General features: G+C 48.6%; 1 protein-coding gene across 6 annotated transcripts in view; it reads right to left on the bottom strand.

The window, feature by feature from the left end:
• Nucleotides 1-25,579, bottom strand: part of HIVEP3 (HIVEP zinc finger 3) — a 454,010-nt gene that overhangs the window by 49,369 nt on the left and 379,062 nt on the right. For 5 of the 6 annotated variants that reach the window (XM_074376695.1, XM_074376700.1, XM_074376699.1 and 2 more), the window contains 2 exons: nucleotides 6,704-12,315; nucleotides 2,624-2,769 (listed from right to left, as the gene is read on the bottom strand). In XM_074376695.1, the coding sequence (XP_074232796.1) occupies nucleotides 2,624-2,769; nucleotides 6,704-11,785 (5,228 nt within the window). In that variant the 5' untranslated portion in view covers nucleotides 11,786-12,315. The remainder of the gene's footprint in view (nucleotides 1-2,623; nucleotides 2,770-6,703; nucleotides 12,316-25,579) is intronic. The other variant, XM_074376698.1, reaches the window with a different exon arrangement.

The raw sequence follows: 25,579 nt of genomic DNA, 5'->3' as shown, positions 1-25,579 counted from the left end.
GCAATTCACCACCGCCCCTTCTCCCTCTCTTGGCCTCTGTCAGCCTGGATCTCTGAGTCACTCCTAGGAACAGAACCCCATTGCACACCCCTGTCAAACAGGTACTGGAGTGAAATATAAATGCTTGCTGTGTTAAAAAAATAAAGAAATTAAAAAAGGAAGAAATGGGTCTAAGGCAAAATCCTGGTGACCTCAGGTGGGTGTGCTTGAAAGATTAATTCAGTGTTTCCGGGGTGAGGGCAGCCTTGGCATTTTGGGTGGGACGAGTGGTTCTGTGGTTGGTTATAGGATGGTCGCAACTCTGACTCTGTCCATGAAGTACTGGAGGTGCCCCCACTTAGTCAACAACCCAAAACTCTCAAGCCCACATTTCTAAATACTCCTCAGGGGGTGATACCAGCCCTAAGAGAACCAGAGATACTGAGGGGTCACTAGAAGTGGGGGTGGAGGTGCAGCAGGGGCCCAGATGGGACAGTGGGGCTGTGGGAGATGATCTGCCTCGTGGCACTACATGACCCCCGAAGTGCTCAAATTAGACAGGACAAGCAGAGAGAGTGAGGGTGATGTTCCTCATCCTCAGTGGACGGAAAAGAGTGGGACCATCCTGGAGGGAGATAACAGAGATGCGCATGACTGTGAAAAAACGCTCTGATGCCCATCTGTCAGCACCATGACCCGCAGCCTTCACACAGGGCAGCAGAGGTACCCGGCATCAACCACGCGTGTAATTATCCCCATATACAGGAGGGAGGCAGAGCTGGAGAGGTATAGGGAGAGTCTGAGCGAAACAGAGGTAAGTAAGTAGGAGAGATGCTCTGGGGCAGGGATGCCGAACCTTGAAAGAGAGGGGGATTCTGAAACAGAGCAGGGGGATTAAGTGACGACCTGAATGGCATGGAGGCGTGGGGTGAGGGTGGGCTGGAGGAGGGACCGATGCCCAGGCTGTAGGAAGAAGAGAAGGGGGCTCAGGGGAAACCTTCATCTTTCACCTGAAGTAAGGCCATGTGGCAGAGAATCTGGCCTGCAGCTGGAGCTGTGAACTAACCAGGATGGGGACAGGCTCCTGCCAGCTGCCCTTCTCGGGGCTCAGGCTTCCCCAGGGGAACGAAGGCAGCAGGGGGCCGTCTCAGGGAATCAGATCTGCAGTCTGGAAGCGGTTGCCTCTCAGGGCAGAAGCAAACCCCTTCCTGCACACCAGCTAACACTCAGCTGCCCCCGGGCCCCCCAGATGGTCCTTGAAGCCAGGGAGAAGAAGGAAAGTCACTGTGACCAGATGCACCAATCTTTGCACGAAGTCTCACGTGGCATGAGAGGACCCGATGATATGAGAACAGGAAGACACACGGGGGCGCTCTAACCAAGTAGCAGAAGAGGAAACCTGTCCATCTCCAGTTGGAAAGTGGGTTAGTATTTTGAAAAGCCTCTGGTCTAGCATTTCTCAATGGAGTGGTTACTGGAACTCAGGGCAGGGTATTTCTCCCCCAGGGGGCCGTGTCTCTGACACTGCAGGATGCCATCTCTGACCCTCTCCCTGTTAGTGTGACACCCCAAACCCCCAAGTTCCATTTCCAAATACCCCCTCTGTTGGTCAGTGCCACCTGAGGATGCCCACTGGTGGCCTTGGGGAGTTTGGCAGCATCTGCTCTCCCAGCCCTACAGAGGGATCTGCCACCTTCCACGTTGACCTTGTGAGTTAGGCACCTGCAGGTGCCAGAGGGTCATAGGCCCCAGTGACATTCCCTGTTGGCTGGGGTTCTTGGGGACCGTCCTCCTGGGTAGGCAGGCTTTCCTCCGTGATGTTGACCCTCAGGACTGGGTAGGACGAGAGCTGCACTGATCACACTGGGGACACAGACACAGGACCCTGAGACAGACACCACTGGACCTGCTTACAGACACCCACGTCCCAGGGATCACACATGTGGTCACACGGAACACAGCTCACATAACACATCCACAAAGCAGGTCTGAAACGAGGCAGCCTGCTGGAGTCCAGAGAGCCCCACAGTTGTGAGTCTTGAGATGTTTCAATCATTAGGTTTCCAAAGACAAGAACCAGAGGTGAAAAACCAGAGGTATTATTCTAAATATTTACCAACCAATGAATCCTGGACCCCGGGCACTCAAAACAGAGGCCGGTGTATGCAGCTGCAGTGAGCTATCAGCCCAGCAAAGAGCCCAGTTGGCAGGTCCAGAGTTCCCCCGTGGGACACCAGGCCTGCCATGGTGGTTCTTAGGCAGGACAGAGGACAGAGATGACTTTTGGGAAACATACACCAAGGTAAACAGCAGTCTGGACAGGAGACTCATTATCAACCCCAATGCAGTATCTGAGAAAAGAGGGGCTGGGGGAGGACCCAGATGGCTCTGGTCCCCAGCACACACCCAGCACCCTCCCCCTCCACCAAGGAATGGCGTTCTTAAACAGAATTGGCTTGCAAGTCCCGTAAAGGTAGCATCTCCTTGACGGCACAGCTGGAAGCCCAGGACACCTGTGGGCATAGCCGTGGCCTTTGTGATGCTCACCCCTCTGAACACGGACAGTACACCCCGCAAGCCCGCAGGCAGGCGCGAGCTCTTCCTCCACGCAAAGCAGACATTGCAAACCAAACATGATTCTTACCCTCCTTCGAAGATTTTGATCCTGGCCGGCTCCCCTCTCTTGGAGGCAGGAGCGTCCTCCTCCGGCTTCCCTCGCTTTTCCTCTTCCTTCTCCACTCTAGCTATCTCTTTCTGGGCTTCCGGGGAAACCAGCGAAGGGAGGTGAACCTGGCCCACCGCAGGAATGACAAAATCATGGCTGGTTAAACCGATGTCATGGAAAGATGGCTTTGATGGCATTGCACACTGACACTCATCATGGCTCACTTTGTCCTCACTCTACCTGGTGAAGGGGTGCTATGAGCCCCACTTTACAGAAGGAGGGGCGCCAATCCCCAGAGAGGTGAATCTCTTATTCAAGGCCACACGGAGAGTCAGTGTCAGAACTGGGACTCTGACTGGTCTTTCTCAGGGGAAGACCAGGCCTTTCCACGAGACCTGAGCTTGCTCTTTCTTTCATACTCGTCTGGGGGCTTCTGGGGACAGGTCCTCATCTTAGTCTCCATCACATCAGCCTCAGAGAAGGCGTGTGAGGAACTGTCGAATAAATAAATAAAGGAAGATTCTACCTTTGGAGATTAACTGGCCCAATTCTCTTTTACAGATCAGAAAGTCAAGGTCATGCAGCAAGTTACGGGCATTGCTGGGAGCAGAGTACAGGACTCCTGAGGGAGGGCCCTGCCCCTCTAGAAGCCCCTAGAGCCGGGCACAGAGAGGTTGTGCTGCCCACCGAGGGGCATGCCCCTGGGGTGTGCATCTTAGGGAGCCCACTTTCTTCAAGAGCTGCAGACCTTGGTGGGGAGAGCTGGCTGGGTGAGAACATGTCCCCTAGATTCGCTAATGACAGCAGGGGGTGGGCGCTCCCTTGAATAGGGAGCAGCGATGCTGGGCTGGGGGCTGGGACCAGCAGTGAAATTCTATCCTACTTCACGCCACTGTCATTAAGGTCATGAGGAACTGCACTGTTTACAGCTGGTGGGAGGAAAAAAACGTGTCTTCTGGCACTGGACAATCTAAGAACCGCAGTCCCCATGCCAGCCACCACATCTGCCCCTATAAGGGGCAGAAAGGTAGCTGTCTGGGAATCAGAGAATCTGAGTTCTAGCACCATGTAAGACACTGCATGCTGAGCCTCCCCAGGGTGGATTACTTCACCTCTCTGGGTCTCAGAGACTAAGGGGATTTAGACTATCTTGAAGATTCACTCCAGGGCCAGCTTTTATGACTCAGTGACCCCCACAGTCTCTTCAGATTTGGAGATGGGGATTGGAAACCAAGTGAGGGTTTGGACCGCTGGTTTGGCAGAAGGCAGCTGACTTTATGTCATACCCATGAGTTCCAGAGCACACTATTTTCATTCCATCTTGACCTGCCATCTGAGCCAGCCATGGAATGACCAAGAGGCCTCCCCCAGGTTGATGGATGACTTCTGTCTCACAACCAGCTGTGCTGTCTGGGCAAGTTGGAGGACGCTAGTTTTAGAGGCAGGAGCCAGTCTACCAGGAAACATTATTGGAACTGAGCAGGGGGACCAGGGATCCACTTTAGCTTTTAATGATAACAATGTGAATAACTACAGTAAATATGATTATTGAGTGCAAATGTGCCAACCACTATTCTAAACACACTTTGCATATTTTAACTCATTTAATTATCTTGACAGTCCTATGAACTAAGTATTATTATTATCTCTATTTTACAGATGAGGAAACCAAGGCCAGAGAGGTTAAGTAACTGGCCCAAGGTCACACAGCTAGTAAGTGAGGTCATGGGATTCAAATCTGGGTAACTTGGCACCAGAGTCCTTGTTCTTAATCTCTTTGCAATAGTGTATGTTATCAAAATGATCCAAGGAGAAGAAAGGAAGGAGAGCAAAGGGGAAGGAAATGTGACTGCAAAGTGAACTCTTATATAAGATTGGGTTTCTCCTGGACTTAAACATAGAAAAAAAACCTGTGACCAAACTTAAACCTGACTGGGTGACCTAGACTAGCACAAAGATGGTTAGGAAGAGCTCTAAAATGCTGATATAGCCCAAAGGGCCTTTTCAGAGCTGCTAACAGAGAATGGGAGCTGTGGGATGACAAATGCGAGCTCTGTATAATAGAGAACTTTCTTAAAGCACTGTCCAAAGATGGGTTGAGTTGTACTAATAGGTTGTGAGCTCCCCATCACTGGGGATATGCAAGCAGAGACTAGGGAGAGGTATAATTGTAGAAAGGCATCAAGCAGTGGACCATGCAGTTACATTAATGGATCAGACTGGCGTGCTTCTGGTAGGAAACATGCCAGTGAATCAAATAGAATATTCCAGGAAAAAGTTTTCAGGGTTCAGCTCATTTTAGGAAAGCAGCATTTTAAGCAAATGATTGCCAAAGTCACTTAAGCCAAATTAACTCTTCCTTCTTCTTATATGGCCTTCATCAAAACAGAGAGACAGTCCACACCACCCGAAAGAGCTTTGGAGTGAGATCCAGTTTTGAATACAGGCCATTTACTGTGTGTGGGGCCTTGTGCAAATTACCTGACTTCTTTGTACTTTGGTTTCTTCTTCCATAAAACAGCGATATAGTACCCTAACTGGCAACATGGTTTTAGGGGATAAAAGTAATGTTGAGCATGGTACCTGGCACACAGTATGTGCACAATAAGTTCTAAGTATGACTATAATTACAACAGCATCTTGGGAGTAGCCATAGCCTGTAAGAGACACTGGAGGGCAAATCACTCATGATGTTTATGGCAAGAGCGGAGACCTCATTTAAGGATGTCTGTAGACTGACAAGGACATTTAGAGAATAAATTTGGGAAACAATTTGGTGGAAAATATCCAGCTAAGCCAAGGACAAATTCGATGCACAAAATTCACTCAATAAGAGAAGAGGATATGAATATAGGAGAAGTTACAGAACACAGTTTTGTTCATTTATCTACAAAAGGAGTTTAGTTTAGGGGATTTATTTGGTCAAAGGATCTGGTCTGAAGACACATTAATGAACATCTTTAAATTTGCAGTCACTTTTAAGGTTTTCTTTCTTCAAATAATTGAAAGAAGAAGAAGAATTAAAAAGAAAAATAGACTCTGGAATCAGAGAGGTCTTGGTTCAGATTCTGGGTTTGCCAAATATTTGCCGGGTGACTTTGACCTCTCTCATCTTCTGACCCTCCGTTCCCTCATCCACAGAATGGAGATGGTACTGTAACCTCATAGGTGGAGATAAACGTTGACTAATTCAAGGGCCCAGAACAAAGCCCAGCACAGTGAGGCTACTCAACCAATAAGACCAATTGTTATTCTACAAATGCCAAGTTAGCATAACACATCATGACCTGAATCTTAGGCTAGACTTGTCAGGGGATCAAAATGTCATTGGTCTGAAGCAAACTTGGAATTATCCAATTTCAAACTTCCTGAACTTCCAAGGATCAGTTCATTTTATGCCTCTTGATGCAGGCTCAAGTCAGAGGCAAGGGAAGAGTAAACACTTCGGGGGTGTGCACTGCCACACAGCTCAAGTGAGTCGAGCAGTGACACTGCCACCTTCTGGTAAAGAGGGATACTGCAGCCAAGCTCTATTTGCTGTCCTACTCACAGAAAAGAAAGAAAGAGTATTTCAGGAGTCGTTTGTGTCAAATTCTAGACTCTCTGAAAATGGGAAGATTTCAAGTGGTACCAGAGAATGGAAATAGCAGATGTGGAGAATAAGGAAAGCAGTAAAGACTAACAGGACAAGGGGGAAATATATGATGGAGTGGCATTAAGTCCTAAAACTGCTACAGGCATTCCCATCAGCCAGATTTTCCAACTCAGTCTTTTGGCTGAGACGGTAACTTTGATTTTACAATAGAAGCTAATGGGAAAGTGAGATCACTTTAAAGCTCTCTTTATTGAAATGTATGTAGTCTGATGATGGGAGGGACACTGATAAAGAAACCCAGTAAGTGTTTTCTTGTAAGGTTACCAGTCACAGCTGACAGAGAGGAAATCTGCCCACTCAACTGGCTCTCATTTTGCAAATGGAACTTGAGGAGACCATGGCTTTAAAAACTCAGCAAAGACATTTAAACTCAGTGGGGAGAAGAAAAACAAGGCTGAACTCACCTCTGTCATGCGGGGCTTGCGGGAGCTGGATGGCACAAGCCTTCCTGTCTCAGGATGCGGAGCTGTGGCCATGGTGTATGTCTCTTTGCTCACCTTCTGCTTAGACCTCAGGAGGGACAAAGCAGCTTTAGTGGAAACCCCCGGAAGGTTGGGGTTGTACAAACTTATGCACCAACCAGCGTAAACAGAGGACCTCCTATCTGCATGCTGGATGTGATTTGGCTTAATGTAGTTTAAATAGCACCAACTGACATTAGTGGTCGTGTGGAGGCTGGGGAACTGCAGTACCTTCTTTGAGTCCGTACCTTCTTGTGACTTGGCTGGTCTGGGGGGCGTTTCTGACAGAGGCAGCGAGCTGGGAGGTGCCAGTGGAGGGAGGTCAGCTTGTTCCTTGGAATCTTCTTTCTTCACACTCAGTGGGAGCAACCCTCTTCGGTGAGGTTTACCAGATGGCTGGGCACATTCCTTCAAAGCCTCTGGGCCTAGGGCTGTCACATGGGGCGATGAGGGGTGAGGAAGGGGAGACATTTCCTTTGGGTCAGATGGATCTGAGGACAGGCTGGACAGTGTTTCTAGCTCCCTCCTGCCCTGGCCCTGGCTGCCCAAGTGGGACTTCTCTGGTCTCTTGCCATCCTCGGTGGTGGTAAGCACCACACTGCACGGTTTTACCAGCTCAAGTTTTTCATCCGCCTTGGAAGCCTCCTCTTCCTTCACTCTTTTTTGCTGCTGGGTTTCCATGGTAAGTTCAAGGCTGCCAGCTGGTGAAAGGACGCGTTTGCTTCCCCCCACAGTTGATGAGCTCCCCTCCAGGCTCAAGACACTCTCTGATGACAGGGAAGTGCCTTTTCTTTCAGGTAATGTCACCGGCACTCTCAGGTATGGAGTCGGGAAACCTCTGCCCTGCTCTTCACTTACCCCGGCTGGTCTGGGCCCGACCTCGTACACATCTGCTCCACATACAGACGTCCCTTTGCATGAGGGCTCCTCAAACTTAGGAAGAGCCACAGTTGCTGAGCTGCCTTGGGACTGGGTGACCAGGATCTGGGAGAGAGTGGTGTACATGGCGCTCCCGAAGGACGGCATGTTGGTCTGGATGCGGACGGGCACAACCAGAGACACCATGGTGTCTGGACAGGCAGGCAGGGCCAGCGGAGCGGCTGACGTGGGTGCTGAGCAGCTGGCCGGGGGAGCCACGAGGGGCAGCTGGATGTCACTGCTGTACTCTGTGCTGGGCGGGAGGCCAGGGGTTCCTGTTGCCAGCGGGGCCAGGCTGGTTTTGATCTGGGGCACATGGCCTTCCACATTGCCAGGGAGCTGGAGGGCGAACTGGGATTGCAGAGGCAGGAAAAACCCAGAAGAGAGTGCTGAGGATGCAGGGTATGGCATGGGGAGAAACGAAGGGGGCTGCCGGAAGGGGATGTTGGCTGGGTGAGGCATGAGCTGGGGGAGGTGGAGCTGGCCTGGGTGCAGAACAGTAGGTTGGAGAGGAAGTGGGGGTGCTTGAAATAAGGAGGGAGGAAGCGGGGGCATGGAGTATGGTGCGGAGAGCAGGCTGGACATGGCCTGGGTGGAAAAGAATTCTGAAGACTGTCCTGGCTCAGGCTGCAAGAGGTGCTGGAAGGAGAAAAGGGAGACAGGCGGGGGCAGGTACGGTTTCTCATGCAGGGGATGCTGAGCGACGGGATGGGGGAACACCTGCAGTGCTTCTGTGTAGGGCGGAGTGGCCTCCAGTGTGGGTCTGTCCGGCACCTGGCTCTTGCCTCCTGGGTGCCCGCTGTGAGAGGTGGCTGCCGAGGACATTGGGGGCAATGCACTTTTGGCCGAAGATTTACTGGATGAGGGCTTTGGTTCCTCACTCTCCTGTCTTCCCTTGGGGGCGGCCTCCAGCTCAGTTTCGGGAGGCCTGCTCAGGGAGGCCTGTCTCACCAAAAAGCATTTTCTTCTCTCTGGTGGGGCGGCTGGGGGGCCTGGGGCGGCTGGGGCCGCTGGGGCTGCTGGGGCTGGTGCAGGGGGGCCTGTCAAAGACAAGCTGCCATAGTCGAAGGATTTGCTGCGTGTCTCGGTCATGTGGGTGGCGTGGGAAACGTTGGGGCTCTGCTCTGAGGCTGACCTCCGCATCTCGCGGGCATGCGGGTGGTGGCTGGGGACAGTCAGCATGTGGGTACCCAAGGGTTTGGAGCGTGTGTCAGACGAGGGCCCAGCGGCCTCGGCTTTTCCGTGGTCATCCCTCTCGAAGGAGGCTGAGCGGCTGGACCCGCTCAGAGAGACACTGCTCTCCTGGCTCGGGCTGCGAGACAGAGGCACGGAGGACTCGAAGCTGGATTCCCCAGACGACTGGGCCATCTCTGCCAGGCGCAGCCTCTTCTTCTTGGGTGGCAGCTTCTCGGCTGGGAGCTGAGCAAGTGTCTGGCTACGCTGGGGCCACTGGAACTCCTCCGTCTTCTCGGGTTCCTTAGGGGGTGGCTCCGGCTCTGTGTCTGGCCGGTCAGGCTCCTCCGTCACCAGGATCTCAGGAACTTGAATGTTGGGCTGGCGGACCAACCTGGGCTGCAGGGAGTGAGCCGAGCGTCCGTGAGGGGCAGGCGGGGGGGATGAGAACGGGGCCGCAGACTTGTCTTCCCCTTCCAAGCCGCTGGGCTGCTCCAGAGAGTCGGACTTCTCAAAGGAGCTGGTGTGCTGGATGACAGAAATTTCTTTGGATGTGGTTCTCCTCTCCTTCCCTGATTCTGAGCCGGACCCTGGCTTGGGAGTCCTTGGCTGGAAGCCCGCAGATCCCTCCAGGGAGGGCACCGACTTGCTCGGTTCTGCTGGTGACTTGGTGGATTCCAAGGGAAGATTCCGAGCAGCCTCGGATGGCCCGGGGCTGCCAAACTGACTCTTTGTGGACTCAAAGGCGGGAGGCTCCTCCTCGTCCCCGAGGCTCTTCTCCTTCCTCCTCTTTCTCAGTGGAGTGAGCTCCAAGGTGGTCCCCAGTTTGTAATGCATCATCTGGGACCAGGGCTCATGCTCGGCCTGGCTCTTTTCGGCTTCCGGAGATGTGTGAGCACCTGCAGAGACGGGCTTTGCCATCTGAAGCTCTGAGCAGTAGTATTTTTTATGGGCTTCGTAGTTGTCCCTTTTCTTGTACCGAGCACCACATATGTTACATTCATAGATCACCCCTTTCGTTTTCAAACCCTTCTTGGTCTTTTTGGTGAGGTCGCTTTCCCTGGGTTCCGGTTCATCCGTGGGTTTGGAGGCTGCGTCTTTGCTGCTCGGCCCTGCCTCCTCGGAACTGTACTCCCCGCCCAAAGGTAGTTCGATGGCCGGCTGGCGCTTGAGCATCCGGGGGTGGGAGGTAAACAGTTGACTGCTGCGGCTCAGGGCTTCCGAGTCGGCGACGTGGTCGTCGAAGGAGTAGCTGCCTCGGAAGGTGTGGTGGGGGGTACTGAGGGTGCAGGTGGCAGAAGGCATTGAGTGGCTTCTCAGCAGAGGCACAGGGGGGGTGGTGCTGGGCGGGTGCTGGAGGCTCAGCAGTGATTGTTCGGGCTTCGTTTTCTCGCTGTGGGACGATGACAGGGGCTCTCGGTAGAGGCTGGATTTGGGTGACTCCATGCTGCTGCGCCGTGACAGTGAGCTCCTCCTGGGCTTCACGCTGTCTATCTCGCTGGTGTCCACCACGGCCTCATTGATGGTGATGAGCTTGGTGATGTGCTCAATCACCTGCGTCCGGGGCACGGACAGAGGCACAAGGCTGGGCTTGTCTTCGGTGGACAGGGGCAGGAGGGGCTGGGTGGAAGTGGCAGTCAGCATGGTGGTCCGCTGCCCGATCCGCCCGCACTTGCCAAAGATGATCTCCGCATAGGACCTGGCGTTGGTGTTTGGGGGGCTGACCTGCTGCTCGGCGCTCTCGGAGCGTGAGAAGTACCCTGATTCGGTGCTCCCTTTGCTGCCCGGGCTCAAGAACGCCTGCTCATCGATCACCTTTTTCCTCTCACTCAACCGGAGGGCCAGCTTCTGCTTTATGGTGTGGGTGTCTTCGGGTTTATGGCTCAGGGGGTGTTCGGATGAGGGTTCCGCGAAGGGGGCGGGGTCCTCGAGCGACGGGGCTGAGCTGGACTGGGACAAGGAACAGCGCTCGTGGCTGGAACCCTGGCTCCCAGAGCTGTACAAACTGCTGGACAGGAGCGGGTGCTTAGGCCTTGGGGAGAGCTCTGCGGGGTGAGCGGACGTGGTGCCCGTTTCCTCTTCTGAATCAGTGCTTTCTCCCTCGGTGGGCTCCTCAAACTCTTCCCCGGGGATCCTCTCCATCTCCAGCCCTGGGGGGTACATCTCACCGCCCATCCCCGAGGCCAGGCCAGCTTTGATGCGGTGGGCGTGGGACTTCCTGTGCTTGTAGAGGTTACTCTTGGTCTTGAAGGAGAAGCCGCAGGGGCCACAGGGGTAGGGCCTCTCGCCTGTGTGTGAGCGGATGTGTTTCTGGAGCACGCTGGGCTTGGCACAGGGGCGGCTGCAGTACTGGCATATGTACTTGCCCGGCTTCTGTGGTTTCCTCTCCTTCTTGGGTGCCTCTTCTGTGGGCTTCAAGGAGACCTGGGAGGGACGGGGCACGAAGACTTTGGGGATGCCAGGCAGGTCCTCGGTGGGAATGATGGAAGCGTGGGAAGGGAGGAGCTGGCTCTGAGGATGGAGCCCAGGGGTCACGAAGGAGCCTGAGGGCCCGGGTCTCATGGGGTCGACCAGCTGCCACGTGGACCCCTCCAGGAGATGCTCGGGTTTGCCAGGTGACATGAATGCTGGTGTCAGAGGGTGCTGCGGAAGCTGTGAGATGTGGACAGAGGCTTCGATGGATGACCTCTTGGGGGTCTTCTGCGGCTGGCCCGTTTTCTCCTGAGAGCCTTCCCTAAGAACCGATGAGGGGCCTGGGAAGGGCTGCGGGGCTAGGAGCTCTGGGAGGGGGCCCCCTTGGGTGGCAGCTGTGCTGCTGCCAGGGTACGGGGCGCTGGATGGGACACTGGTCTGAATGGCCTCTCCTTTGGTCAGCCGCTTCCGGGGACTTCCCTCCGCCTTCTTGGTGCCCTTGACACTTTGTTCTGGATCCATGACCTCCACGGGGCTTCAGATGCTATTCAGGGAGAGTCAGGGCAGGCTGCATTTACGAATAATCCAAGTGTCCCAAGGAGGTGTCTGGCTTTGGCCGCATGGGTCCAGAGCTATGGAAGCCAAACCCAGGATGGTTTGGGGAGTTTTTTGCAAGTGTCACTGCCTGTAAGTGGACTCAGAGCAGGTCATCAGGGCCTGGACTATTCACATGAGTGAGGCATGGCCCTCTACTTTGCAGACAGAAAACGCGCCAGCACTTTCTGCCTGAATGTCTGTCGTGGGAACGTCGTGAAGGATGTCAGTGTCGCCATCGTATTGTTTCAGTTGGCAGTGGCGAGTGGCCCCCTACAAGTCCCCTGTGTGCTATGCAAACCGCTGACGGCTGGAATCGGCTGTGTGCATGGCCCAGGCATCCCTGGTCCCCACACGAGAGAAGCCACGCTGGACGCCACAGGCAGCTCTGTCCTGCCTCTTCTCCCTTTTAATCCCGTGTTGGAGATGAACGGCTGCGGAGGGGAATTCACGATCTTCTATTTGACAAGAGCACACACACAGAAATACACATAAACAAGAGAAGAGAGCGTTACTGGAACTCATCCACAGCCCGGGCAGCTCTGACTCTGTGAGACGCGGTGAGATCCCTGAAAGTTAACTCAGGGAGACCCAACCCGAACCCACGTCCCTCAGCTCCATGCACTGGAGCACTGCCAATACCTCCCTCACCCACATACCCAGGGGTGCTGGTGACTCTAAATGCCCACTGTGGTTCTGAGGACGGTAGCTGTGTGGGGCATTGGGAGCATGAGGCAGGGCGGGCTCTGGGAACCTCAGGGCACTTAGGGATGGGAGGCCTGGGCTCCAGTCTCTGTTCAGAGAACGACTCTGGGTGGGTTTTAGCTTCCTGAGCCTCAGTTGTCTCATCTATAAAATAGGATAACAGCAACTCAGGCTATTGTGGGGTCCAACGTGAAAATGGATGTGGATGCCACTGGATAAACGCCAGCCAGTCCTGTGGCCAGTGCAGGAGTAAGCACTGGTGGGTTATTTGAGATAAGCTTTCTAAGGGGGACTGTTCTCAGGTTAGCATTACTCTTTCTCTTGCCTGGGGTTCTGAAGGTGCCCAGGAAGGACATCATTCATGGCTCTTGTCCTCTTTGCTAACCCACCTCCCAAAGCAGTGTTTCATGGAGAAGCTAAAACCACCACCCCAGCCTGTGGGAGCTCAGATTCTAACACAGCGTGACCCCCAGATTAGGCAAGCAATAGCTGGAGGGCCATTCTGACAAGTTCCTCCAGCTTGGCAGCCTTTCCTTATCCAGTCAGTGCCCCAGAGATAGCCTAGAAGTGGCTCAGAATGGGGGTCCTTGCCAAACTGAGGGCAAAGCTGGTCAGAGTAGAGCCCCAAGTGTGTATGTCCTCCTAGGATCAGCCAAAAGTCAGGCAGTCTAGGCTTCCTGGGCTCTGGGGACATCACAGGGCCCTTCTCCCCAGAAGCATGGTCAGAATTTCAAAGCTGGAAGTCACTGTGAACTCCATCTCATCAGCCACCTTACTTTCCAATGGACAGAAGTGAGGACCACAGAAGAAGGGTGGCCTGTCAAGGTCCTATATTCCTAAGAGGCAGGGCCAGCACATAAACCTACGCTCTCTATGGCCAGAATTAATTCCCCAGCCACCTCACAGGTATCCATCCCCTGGGTGAGGGTCTGGGGGAGTGACCAGTATCTCGGAGGCCTTCTTCCCTCTCCTGTAAGCATGCTCTGCCCCTGGCATCCTGAGCTCAGGGTCCCTTCATGCCCTCACCTTGATTTTCATTGGGTGTTTCCTGATGTAGTCTTGAGGAGTTACCTCTTTCTACTTTCACAGGTTTCTCAGAAAGTTAACAAGTCTGAAAGACTCAAATAATTGTCTCTCAAATGGCAGGACCATGGGCATAGTGACATGCCATGGAGAGGCAGGTGGTTTGATAATTAGATAAAAACTATATTCTATAAATGTATTCCTTTTGTATTTCCTTTCCATATTGGTTCTTTAAAGAATTCAATGTAACTATATTATAATTTTATAAGTATTTTAAAAAGGATGGACTATAAAAAAAATAGAAGAAAACTAAGTAAGAATAACAATTCAGAACAAAGGAAAATGTAAATATGGCAGGAGGTCAGGATTGGTGGGATGGAAAGAACATCGGTATAAAATCATAAGGGCTTATCGTGCTCCTATAGTTCAGCTATACATTTATCTCTGAGCTTCCTGGCAGCCAAGGAGAAAAGGGCGATATAATTTATGGCAGAGTCCTGATAGCCAGAGAGGAAGAAATATGTGAGTTCCTTACAGGAAGCAAAGGGTTGCTTGAATAGAACTTTTGAATGTGATACTTCAGACAGGGGCAGTGAATGATGCATGAGACCACCCATGTCCTCAAATGACATCCCTCCAGCCAATGCAGTGATTGATTTTTGTCAGTGGAAGGTCACTCAGCAAAGGCTACTCTTTGAGTAGTCAAAGGCCTCCTTCGACTCAGGCAGAGAGCATCCTCCCAAAGCAGGACGAATGTGGGGAAAGCAGGGAAATCTCATTTCATCATATGACTGTCAGTGTAAGATATCATCCAAACTAGGGCACTTTGGAGACTGAAAGGGGCATGCTTAATAACTGTGGAGGAGCCACAGGAATAAACCAGGGCTGTCCCAGGTAAGCTGGAACAAATGGTGGGCGTGGAGAGCCAACTAAGGTGGGGAGTCCATCCTGGTGGCATCATCCCAGGCCTCGCTTATCCAAGCAAAGTTGAATAGGAGTGCTGAGTCATGGAAAAGTCCACTGAAGCAGACGGCATCTGCAGTGTAGATGATGAACTATGCTCCAGGCTGGTCTGCGACTCCTGGGCCTGGCTGTACCTATGTGTGGGGAGGCCCTGGGGTGCTGGGTATGGATCATAAAAGGTTGGCTATACTCACTATTTCTATCGACCCTTTTGTGCAAGGATTTCAGAGCACTCCAAAATACTAGCTAGTGGTAAGCTTTGTTTCTTCCGCTAGATGGATGGGACCCTGCCACATGACTGGGTGGTGAGTGATCAGTCTGGGTGAGGGTCAGTTGGCCAAGGAGGACCCTACATTGTCGAGTCCTGTGGTTTTCCCTTCACTGAGCCATAGGCTCTCCAGGGGCAGGTTAGAAAGTGCCCAGTGGCTGGAACAAATTCCAGGCCAGGTAGGAGGGGCGGGTGGATGAGGGAGGCAGGTGACTGTTGTATCATCAGGTGACTCACTGGGCTAGCATCCCCTGCCTGGGGTCAGCATCCACCTACACCTGTGAGCTGAGCCTGGTTCTCTTCTGGAGAGGGCCCTTCTGCCTGCACCCTCTGGAGCAGGAGGAGCCAGGACAGGTCAGCACTGTCGTCCACCCATATTGTGGAGTCAGTGAGGCCTGAGAGCAGAAAGGCCCACCTCTTCATTCTGCATAGAGGGCACCTGAGCTGTGGTGGGCAATGACCAGCCCAGGCCTCACAGATCCTCGGACTCCTGGGTCAGTGCTCTCTGCTGCCCTGCTCCACACCTCATGACAGGGGCAGTGGGAGGGGGCAGCCGGGACTGGGTGCAGACTCGGGTAAACCTACGAGAACTAAGAATGCCTCAGCTTTGGAATGGGTTACATTCAGACTGGCATCAATGCTCTTCTATTTAACCCTTTAACTTCTTTAGAAGGACTGTTTCCAATCACTGTGACCAAGTGACACTAGGAAAATGGCTCTGTTCTACCATCTATGCTTCTGAGGGTATGCGGACAATTTTAACATAAACTTGAAGTACCAGGGAAAAAAGTTACTTCTGCCAACAACTGCTGAGGACACCTAACATGGCACCAGTGACAGGAGGTCAGAGGGAGAGGGTTTTCCTGACAGGGTGCAGGAGCTGGGCCAGCCGGGGCCTGAGCCTCAGGCCAGAGGGAAGATGGATGTCCTTTGCTGATGGCGGCAGAATGGCTGTGGGGTCCACACTGCCCACCACTGAGGCCACAGTCCTCAAAGCTCTGGCTTAGAAACCAGCTTAGAACCATGAGGAGAACCTGAGCTTCAAGAGCTAGTTGGCTAACATATCAGACAACCCAGTCCCCACTTCTGGAAGCTTCTAGGTCTAGGTATTAGGACATCGAGAAATGATGGCCATGACTGTTACCGCGGTGAGTCTTTCTGCCTGAGCAGCTGCCACGGCCTTGCGGCAAGAGCGCCGGCCTGGGTGCCAATCCTGGCTCTGCTGCTTGTAGGCTGTGGACTGTTATGAGCATTGGATGTGGTTATCACGTATGGAGAGTACAGGCAGATCTTGTCTTCCTGTGCTTCGCTTTACTGCACTTTGCAGATAGTGCATTTTTTACAAACTTTAAGCTTCTGGCAACCCTGTGTCTAGCAAGTCTAACAGCACCATTTTTCCAATAGCATTTGCTCATTGAGTGTCTTTGTGTCATGTTTTGATAATTCTTACAATATTTCCAACTTGTTCATTATTGTTCTATCTGTTACGGTGATTTGCGATCAGTGATCTTTGATGTTACTACTGTAATTGTTCTGGGGCCCCACAAACTGTGCCCATGTAAGAAGGGAACTCAGTGGATACGTGTTGTGTGCTCTGACTGCTCCACAGACCAGCTGGTCCCCAGTCTCTCTCCCTCTCCTCCAACTTCCCTGAGACACAACGATATCGAAATTAGGCCAATTAATGACCTTACAATGACTTCTAAATGTTCAAATGACAGGAATATTCATATGTCTCTCACTTTAAATAAAAAACTAGAAAAGATTAAGTTTAGTAAGGAAGTCATGTGGAATGTTGAGACAGGCCAAAAGCTAGGCGTCTTCTGCTGAACTGTTAGCCAAGCTGTGAATGCAAAGAAGTTCTCGAAGGAAATTGAAAGCGCTACTTCAGTGAACGCACGAACGACAAGCAGAGCAGCCTTACTGCCCATATGGAGAAAGTCTCGGGGTCCGCACAGAAGATCAAACTCGCCACAACATTCCCTTAAGCCAAAGCCTAATCCAGAGCAAGGCCCTAACTCTTCAAGTCTGTGAAAGTGCAGAGAGGTGAGGAAGCTACAGAAGAAAAGTTTGCAGCTAGGAGAGGTTGGTTCATGAGGTTTAAGGAAAGAAGCCGTCTCCATAACAGCAAAGTGCAAGGTGAAGCAGGCAGTGCAGATATAGAAGCTGCCTCAAGTTATCCAGAAGACCTAGCTAAGATCATTGATGAAGATGGAAACACTAAACAACAGATTTTCAATGTAGACAAAACAGTCTTATGTTGGAAAAAGATGCAATCTAGGACTTTCATAGCTAGAGAGGAGAAGTCAATGCCTGGCTTTAAAGCTTTAAAAGAACAGGCTGACTCTCTTGTTAGAGGCTTATGTACCTGGTGACTTGAAGCTGAAGCCAATGCTTATTTATCATCCTGAAAATCCTAGAACCCTTAAGAATGATGCTAAATTTACTCCACTTGTGTTCTATAAATGGAACAACAAATACTGGATAATAGCACATCTATTTATAGTATGGTTTACTGAATATTTTAAGCCTGCTGTTGAGATTTAATGCTCAGAAAAAAAGATTCCTTTCAAAATATTACTGCTCATTGACAGTGCACGGGGTCACCCAAGAGCTCTAATGGAAGTGTACAATGAGATTATAATGTTGTTTTCATGCCTGCTAACACAACATCCGTTCTCTAGCCCATGGGTCAAGGAGTCACTTCAACTTTCAAGCCTTATTATTTAAGCAATACATTTCATAAGGCCACAGCTGCCATAGGCAGTGACTCCTCTGATGGATCTGGGCAAAGTCAATTGAAAACCTTTTGGAAAGAACTCACCCATCTAGATGCCATTAAGAACACTTGTGCTTCGTGGGAAGAGGTCAAAATAGAAACATTGAACTGGACTTTGGAAGAAGTTGATTCCAACCCTCCTGGATGAATTTGAGCAGTTTTTTCTGGGGGCAGCATGGTATTCCATTTGGGGCTGTACTCAAATTCAGCCAGTCTTCTCTCGATGGATATGGACGTTGTTTCCAGCTTTTTCTATTCCAAGAAATGCTACAAAGAATATCTTCTGCATACTCGAGTGAATATACCCATGGGATGAATTCCCAGAAGGGGAAATGCTTGGCCAAAGGGAATGTACCTTTGGGTACTGACAAATAGCTCTTCAAAAAGCACAGATTGACACTCGCACTGATAGTATGTGGAGACTGTTTCTCAAAACTCCTTCCTACCTGGATTGCTCCTTAATATTTACCAATAGGAAAGGCCAACGGGTTGCATTATTTTCCTATTGCAGCTATAACAAATTACCACAAACTTGGTGGTAAAAACAACATAATTTATTATCTTACAGTTCTGGAGGCTAGAAGTCTGAAACGAGTCTCACTGGGATGAAATCAAAGCAGGGCCGTTTTCCTTGCTGGAGGCTCTAGGGGAGCATCCAGGTTCTTGCTTTGTCCACCTTCTAGAGGTCACCTGCACTCCTTGGCTCCTGGTCCCTTCCGTCTTCATAGCCGGCAATGGCACCTCTCTCACACTGAATCACTCTTAACACTGCTTGCCCTGCCTCTCTTTCACCTGCAAGGGCTCTTGTGATCACATTGGGCCCCCACTTGGATAATCTAGGATAATATTCCCACCTCCAGATCCTTAATTTAATCACATTAATAAAGTCCTTTTTTGCCATGAAAGGCAACATATTCACAGGTTCCAGGGATTAGGATGTGGACATCTTTGGGGATCATTACTCTGCCTACCACAACGATATCACTTTTTTGGTGGGGGAGGTAATTAGGTTTTATTTATTTATTTAAACAGCGGTACTGGGGATTGAACCCAGGACCTCATGTGTGCTAAGCACGTACTCTACCACTGAGCTCTACCCTCCCCTCTTTTCATTTTTTAAAAATCTGTACTTCTTGGTCTCTTAATAAGGCTTAGAACTTTGCATACATTTATTAAACAATTGTTTCATTCAGGGAACTATTTTTCATATCCTTTATGTTTCTACTGAATTATTTTGTTTATGCAAACTCTAGGGATAGTGGGGATATTAATCCTTTCTATGTGAATTGCAAATACTTCTCCCTACTTATATTAGTCTTTAACTTTGCTGAACAGAAAAATTTTGTTTCTATGTGGTCAAGTGCATCATCAGTCTTTCCTTTTACAACTTTTAGGTTTCATGTCCAAGATTATTTATTTAGAATGTCAGCCAATTTTCTTCTAGTCCTTTTGATTTTTTTTTTTTCCTTCTCTCTCTCTGTACCTCTGTTCCTCCCTCCCTCCATTGTTGTCTCCCTCCCTTCCTTTCCATGGCTGTCTTGGGTCCATCTGGCACTAATTTTTGTGTAAGGAGTAAGGCAGAGATAAAGCTTAGCGCTTTTCCATGTAAGCTAACCAGTTGATCTAATATCATTATTGAATAGTCAACCCCAAGTCCACTGAAATGTCCTGGGGTATCTTCTAGCCCCATCCAGATCCACTGAAACAGACTCTCTGGGAAAAGAGCCTCAGGAGCTCTCTTTTTACAAAACTCCCTATGTAAATCTGACATAAATTTTTCTACAGCCCAATATTTGGGGAAACTGATGAAACTCCTCTAACTGCTTGGTATTTCTAACCACCTTGCCCCTAAGTTCCCAGCGTTCCTCCACCTGCCCCCACTGTTTATTGTGGAAAGTGAAATCTCTTCAATTGCCAACCTCACTAGGCCTCTCCCTCTTGCAAGAACTCTCAGTAGCTCCCCATTGCAGGGAGATGCAGCCAATGGCATTTCAGCCTCATCATAATCGGGCCCTGCCCAGCCTTTCCAGCCTCCTCTCTCCACCCTGAACTTTCACTTTGAACTCTAACCCACATGCTCTTGACCTCCTTGCTTGAACACACTGCTGTTCCCCAGGGTATGGGCAGAGAAAGGAGTCTGGAAGCTAGTTCCACAGAGGAACCAGAGAATGCCTCCTGGATGAACATATGTTTGAACTAGGCCTTGAGTGATGAGGAAATGTTGATAGTTAGACTTGAAAGAAAAGGATTTTAGTCTTGGGGGAAAGATACCACATATGTAGAGCTAGGAGGCTGGAATGTAGTCACAGGGAATGTTGAGTTTGCTGCCTCTCCCCCTGCCGGGGCTCTGGGGCTCACGAGCTTAGAGCGTCCAGGTAGGGGCCCCACACTACGCTGGGGGGGTTCGGGGTGTGGGCAGGACTTTCTACATGTTTCCTACTAGGCCCTAGAATGATAAGAAAAATCCCCAAGCTGTGAAGGCTTGGTTGTGCCAAACAGATCTTCTAACTGAGCTGGGGCCAGTACTGACCCTCCAAAGCAGGCAGAGGCACAATCTGGTCCCATGGGGCCGCCAGGGGCATGTGACGGGGCAGGATCAGGCTTCCCAGGTGACCAGCCCCTCACACCCGCTGGCATGGATTCACTCATGGAACACAGGCACCATCTAGGGTCTGATGGATTGCCTGTGTTAGGAAGAAGTTTTCCACTAGTCTAGCACGCCAAATACAGGCTTTTCCTGAGAAGCCTGAGATGTCCACCTTGGGTCAGACCTGTGGCTTAACCAGTTCATCAGCATCTTCCTGGTAAACTTGTCTCCCCTCTGACTGGGCAGAGGCTGGGCCTTATTCACCTTTGTATTTCAGTGCCTGTCACTGGAACCAGAATGCAGTAAAAATTACAAATATTTTAAAAATACTTAAATGAGCATCTACTGTGTGCCCAAATGATACTAAACATTAATATATTAATCCTCACACGTGTCCCTTTTTGCAGATGAGAGGACTGAGGCTCAAAGAGGTGAAGCTGCTTCAGATGATATGAGAAAAGGCAGAGGGAAGATTTGAACCCTGAGTTCAGGCCACCACCTAGAAAACCCCCAAGAGGGCTGACCTTGGTCTGAAGGGCCCAGATGGATTCTGCCTGCCTTCCCAGCACCCCAGCTCCTCCAGGAAGTCTTCCCAGTTAACCACAGCCATCTCCACTTGCATCAAAGTCTCCTCCCAATATGCAATCACTCTGCCTGACCCTGTTAATCTCAGAGCTGAGTTTCTTGATAAATGCTTTTTATCAACAGCGAGCGGGGGATTAGTCACTGTCTGGGTAGTTCCCAAATCATGTCCCTTGGATGACTATGTCCATGTTCCTACTTTTCCTTCTTCTCTTTCCTCCCAACCCCAAGACCCAGACAAGGCTTGGAATTTCTACATACTGATTGAAAAGCAAATTCTCTTCATAGCAAAGAGAAACCTAGGTAATCCTGGGTGAGTTATACTTGGCTGGCGTTTGTCTTCCTGTTTAGAAAGCCCAGGGATCAAGGTGGAATTGACATCACTAGGGAGGACGAAGTCTCCAGAGACATCCCAGGAGGGAAGAAACAGGTTTCACAGTCAAGCCCAAGCAACAATGCAGCCAGAACTCCACTCTGCCAGACCCGTGGAAGTCCAGATTTAGTCCTGATTATTTGTGGTTTGGACAGGTCAGGCAAGATGGCCCTAACCAATGCCATGTCTAGACTGAATGACTAAACTCTTAATATGTGTCAGGCTGTAGTTAGCGTTTTACACAATAACTCTGCCAGGCAGGGACTATTAACGTCTGCATTGTACAGATAAGGAAACTGAGGCACAAAATCACAGAGCTGTTATTGCCAGAGCTGGACCTGACACTTGACACCTGGGCTGTCAGGTGACCTCTGCGGTGGAGACACTCAAGGCTGGGGCCATGGCAGCCTCGCAGACAGGACTCAGATTTGCATCACAGTCCTAACATTTCATGTACTCGAACACTGTTCCTAGCAGTCTTCCTTCCCGTCACGTGGACGGCTCTTGTGAAGAGCCCTTTTGCCCCCTTTCACCTAGAAAAGTATCTGCTGTGTTTAAGTCCTGTTCCCACTGAGGCTGAAAATGAACTGAGATCAGGGACTGTTGCCTGGATTTAACAAGGGCTTGGTGAAACCCACATACTTGTAGTTAATTAATCTACAAAGTTATCTGTTGTTATAAATCTAGTTATCTAGCCACCCACCTATCTCAGTATTTATTTATATCCACCTTGTTCTGGTAAGGATTAAAAGAGGCTTCTGGACACCTGTGAGAACTTGGTGAGCATCTGAACTTAACTCGACCTGCTTATCTTAAATGGTCCAGGAAGTACTTGTGGGTGAAAGAGCTTAAGGAAGAACAAAGCCCACAGTGAAAGTTGGGCAGGGTCAGACAGACTTGTCTTCTGGCCAATTGCATTCTGCCAGCCTCTCATCCATGTTGCCTAAGAAAGATATGCACTCCACCTTTGTCTCAGTGGTCCGCTTTCTCATCAGTGTCCAGCAGTCTAGCTGCTCTTTTGATGGCATTTTGTTTCTACACAAATGACCATGGTACAAAGGCACACTTGCCTACAAGCTTCCTAGGTACTTAAGGCCCTTTGGTTTAACACAAAGGGTAATATATAGAACAAACTACAGCATTCACACACACACACACATTATAGAATAAACTCTATAAGGACAAATGACCAGAGAGACAGCATGACCTACACAGTGTATTCCAAAGTGGACAAGGACAAGAGCAGAGACTACCTGTGGTTTCCGCCATTCTCGCCCACAAGGCTCGATGGGTATAACTGCACCATGCTTGTAATGATACAGCATTTATAATGATCACTTTGCTACTCATTATTTATTCACTCAGTCTGCAAGCAATACATGGGCCTTCTCAACACCAGACCAGTAATATGAAAACAGACATAAACTATAGACCTTACTATAAAGCTACAGTCATCAAGGCAGTGTAGTATCAATGCAAGGAGAGAAAAAAAAAAAAACCAACAATGAAAACAATAGAGTAAGAAAACAGACCCCTGAATATACAGTCATCTGATTTATAACTAAGGTATGATTATATTTGGTGGGGGAAATGATAGTCTTTTCAATAAATGGTTCTGAAGCAATAGGCTATCCATAGGAATGAAAATAAAAATGAACCTTGGCTCCTACCTCACACCATACACAAAAATTAATGTGAAAAGGATGACTGGTGTGAATACAAAGATTAAAGAATAAAGTTTGTAGAAGAAAACAGAAGAGTATAACTTCATGAACTTGGGGCCAGCAAAGACTTCTTACACAGGTCACAAAAAAGCAAAAATTACATAACCATAAAGGAAAGAACTGATAAAACAGGCTTCATTAAAATGAAAAACTTTTGCTTATCAGAAGACACCAATAATAGTAAAAAGACAAACCACAAACTTAAAGAAGATATTTGCAATAAATATTTGACAAAGGACGCATCCAGAATATAAAAAATTCCTAAAAATGAATTTTAAAAAGGCACACAATCTGATTAAAAATGGCCAAAGTTAACTCAAGATAAATCAAAGATCTAATATAAGAGCTAAAGTGTAAAATTCCTAGAAGAAAACATAGGGGAAAACTTCATGACATTGGACTTAACAATGATTTCTTGGATATGAGAGCAAAGAACAGACAACCAATGAAAAGACAGCAAAATTTAAAACTTTTGTGTACCAAAGGGCACAATCCACAGAGTGAAAAGTCTATAGAATGAGAGAAAGTATTTGCAAATCATGTATGTGATAAGGGGTTATATCCAGAATTATATAAAGAACTCCTACAACTCAAGAATGAAAAACAAACAACCAGATTAAAAAATGAGCAAAAGACTTGAATAAACATTTCTCCAAAGAAGATACACAAATGTCTAACAAGCACATGATAAGATACTGAACATCATTAATCATTAGTGAAATGCAAATCAAAACTATGAGATACAATGCTTCATACAGATTAGAGTGGCTATTATTAAAAAAACCACAGAAAAATAATAAATATTGGCAAGAATGGAGAGAAACTATAATCCTTGTGCACTGTTGGTGGGAATAAAAAAAATGTTGCAGCCTCTATGGGAAACGGTATGGCAGTTCCTCAAAAAAAAATTAAAATCGAATTATCATATGATCCAACAATTCCACTTCTGGGTATATACCCCAAAGAATTGAAAGCAGAGTCTCAAAGAGATATTTGTACACCCATGTTCAAAGCAGCATTACTCACGATAGCCCAAAGGTGGAAATAATCTATGTCCATGGAGAGATGAATAGATAAACAAAATGTGGCATATACATGCAATGGAATATTATCCAGTCTTAAAAAGGAAGGAAATTTTGACATATGTTACAATATGGATGAACCCCGAGGACATTATTCTAAGTGAAATAAACTAGACACAGAAAGACAAATACTGTATCGTTGCACTTAAACGAAGTACCTAGAAGAGTCAAATTCATAGAGACAGAAAGAATGGTGGTTACCAGGGCTGGCAGGGAAAGGGAAATGGAGATTTGTTGTTTAATGAGTATAGAGTTTCAGTTCTGCAAGATGAAAAGAATTCTGGAGATTCACTGATACTGTACAACCATGTGAAAATACTTAATACTACTGAACTTAAGATGATAAATTTTATGTCAGGTGTATTTTACCACAATTTTTTAAAATGGCAAAAGATTTGAACAGGTATTTTAAAAAAGAGGTTATCTAAGTGGTCAATAAGCATATGGAAAGGTGCTCAACATCATTATTCGTTAAGGAAATATAAATTAAGTCCACCACACATTCACCAGAATGGCTAACATGAAACAAGCAAAATGATACCAAATGTTGGCAAGAACGTGGAGCGACTGGAACTTTTCTTGTACGTTGTTGGTGGGAAGGGAAACAGACACAACCATGCGGACAATTGATCGGCAAAATCTTCAAAGCCAAACACACACCTACCCCATGACCTAAAAATTCCACTCCTAGAAATATTTCCTACGCATACATATGTCTGCCAAAAACACAAACAAAAATGTTCAAAGTAGCTTTATTCATAACAGCAAAAAATTGGAAATAACTCAAATGTCAACAACAAGTAGAATGGATAAATAAACTGTGGTATATTCATACGAGGATTATTACATGGTAATTAAAAGAACAAAGTACTGCCACCAACAAAAATACAGATGGATCTCACAGATAAAATAATAAGCAAAGGAGTTCAGATATAGTAGATAATATACTGTATGATTCCATTTAACTGAAGTTTAAGAACAGATATCATTTAATTTTGTGGTATTAGAAATCAGAATAATGGTTAGCTCTGGTGGGGCAGGTAGGTATTGACTAGGAAAGAGCATGTGGGAGCTTATTATGTGATAGAAATGTTCTATATCTTGATTTGGTTTGACATGTATTACATGAGTGTTTATATATATATACACATACATATATACATATAAACACACACAATTTGAGTTGTAACTTTATGGTATGTATGCAGAATTGTATGTATGTTATGCCTCAATTTTTAAAAAGACATGGATTTTGCACTTGAAAAATACAAAGCCTATGAGAAGACAGACACAAACAAAAACAGATAATAAGGTGTGGTAGATGCTATGATAGAGGTTCTGAGCACAGGTTGGGGTTGGGGCTGGGGAGGGAAGGCTCACAGTGGGAGGCTTTAGAGAAGGTACAGTGGGCTCCGAGGACACATGGGATCTCACCAAGCAGAAAAGCAGACTAGTGTGAGCAAAAGCAGGATGATGCTGGAGGAAATCCTGAGTGAGTGAGAAGGCAGGCAGCTCAGTATGGTTAGAGGATTGGGTGTGCAGAGCGTAGTGGTGGGAGATGAAGCTGAGGACATGAATCAAGTCAGTCTTCAGATCTGTTTATTTAGATGAGTTCCTCGTAAACACTTGTTGAGTG

Source organism: Camelus bactrianus, chromosome 13 (genome assembly GCF_048773025.1).
Source record: "Camelus bactrianus isolate YW-2024 breed Bactrian camel chromosome 13, ASM4877302v1, whole genome shotgun sequence".
Lineage (NCBI taxonomy): Eukaryota > Metazoa > Chordata > Mammalia > Artiodactyla > Camelidae > Camelus > Camelus bactrianus.
This window is presented reverse-complemented; position numbering and strand designations above follow the sequence as displayed.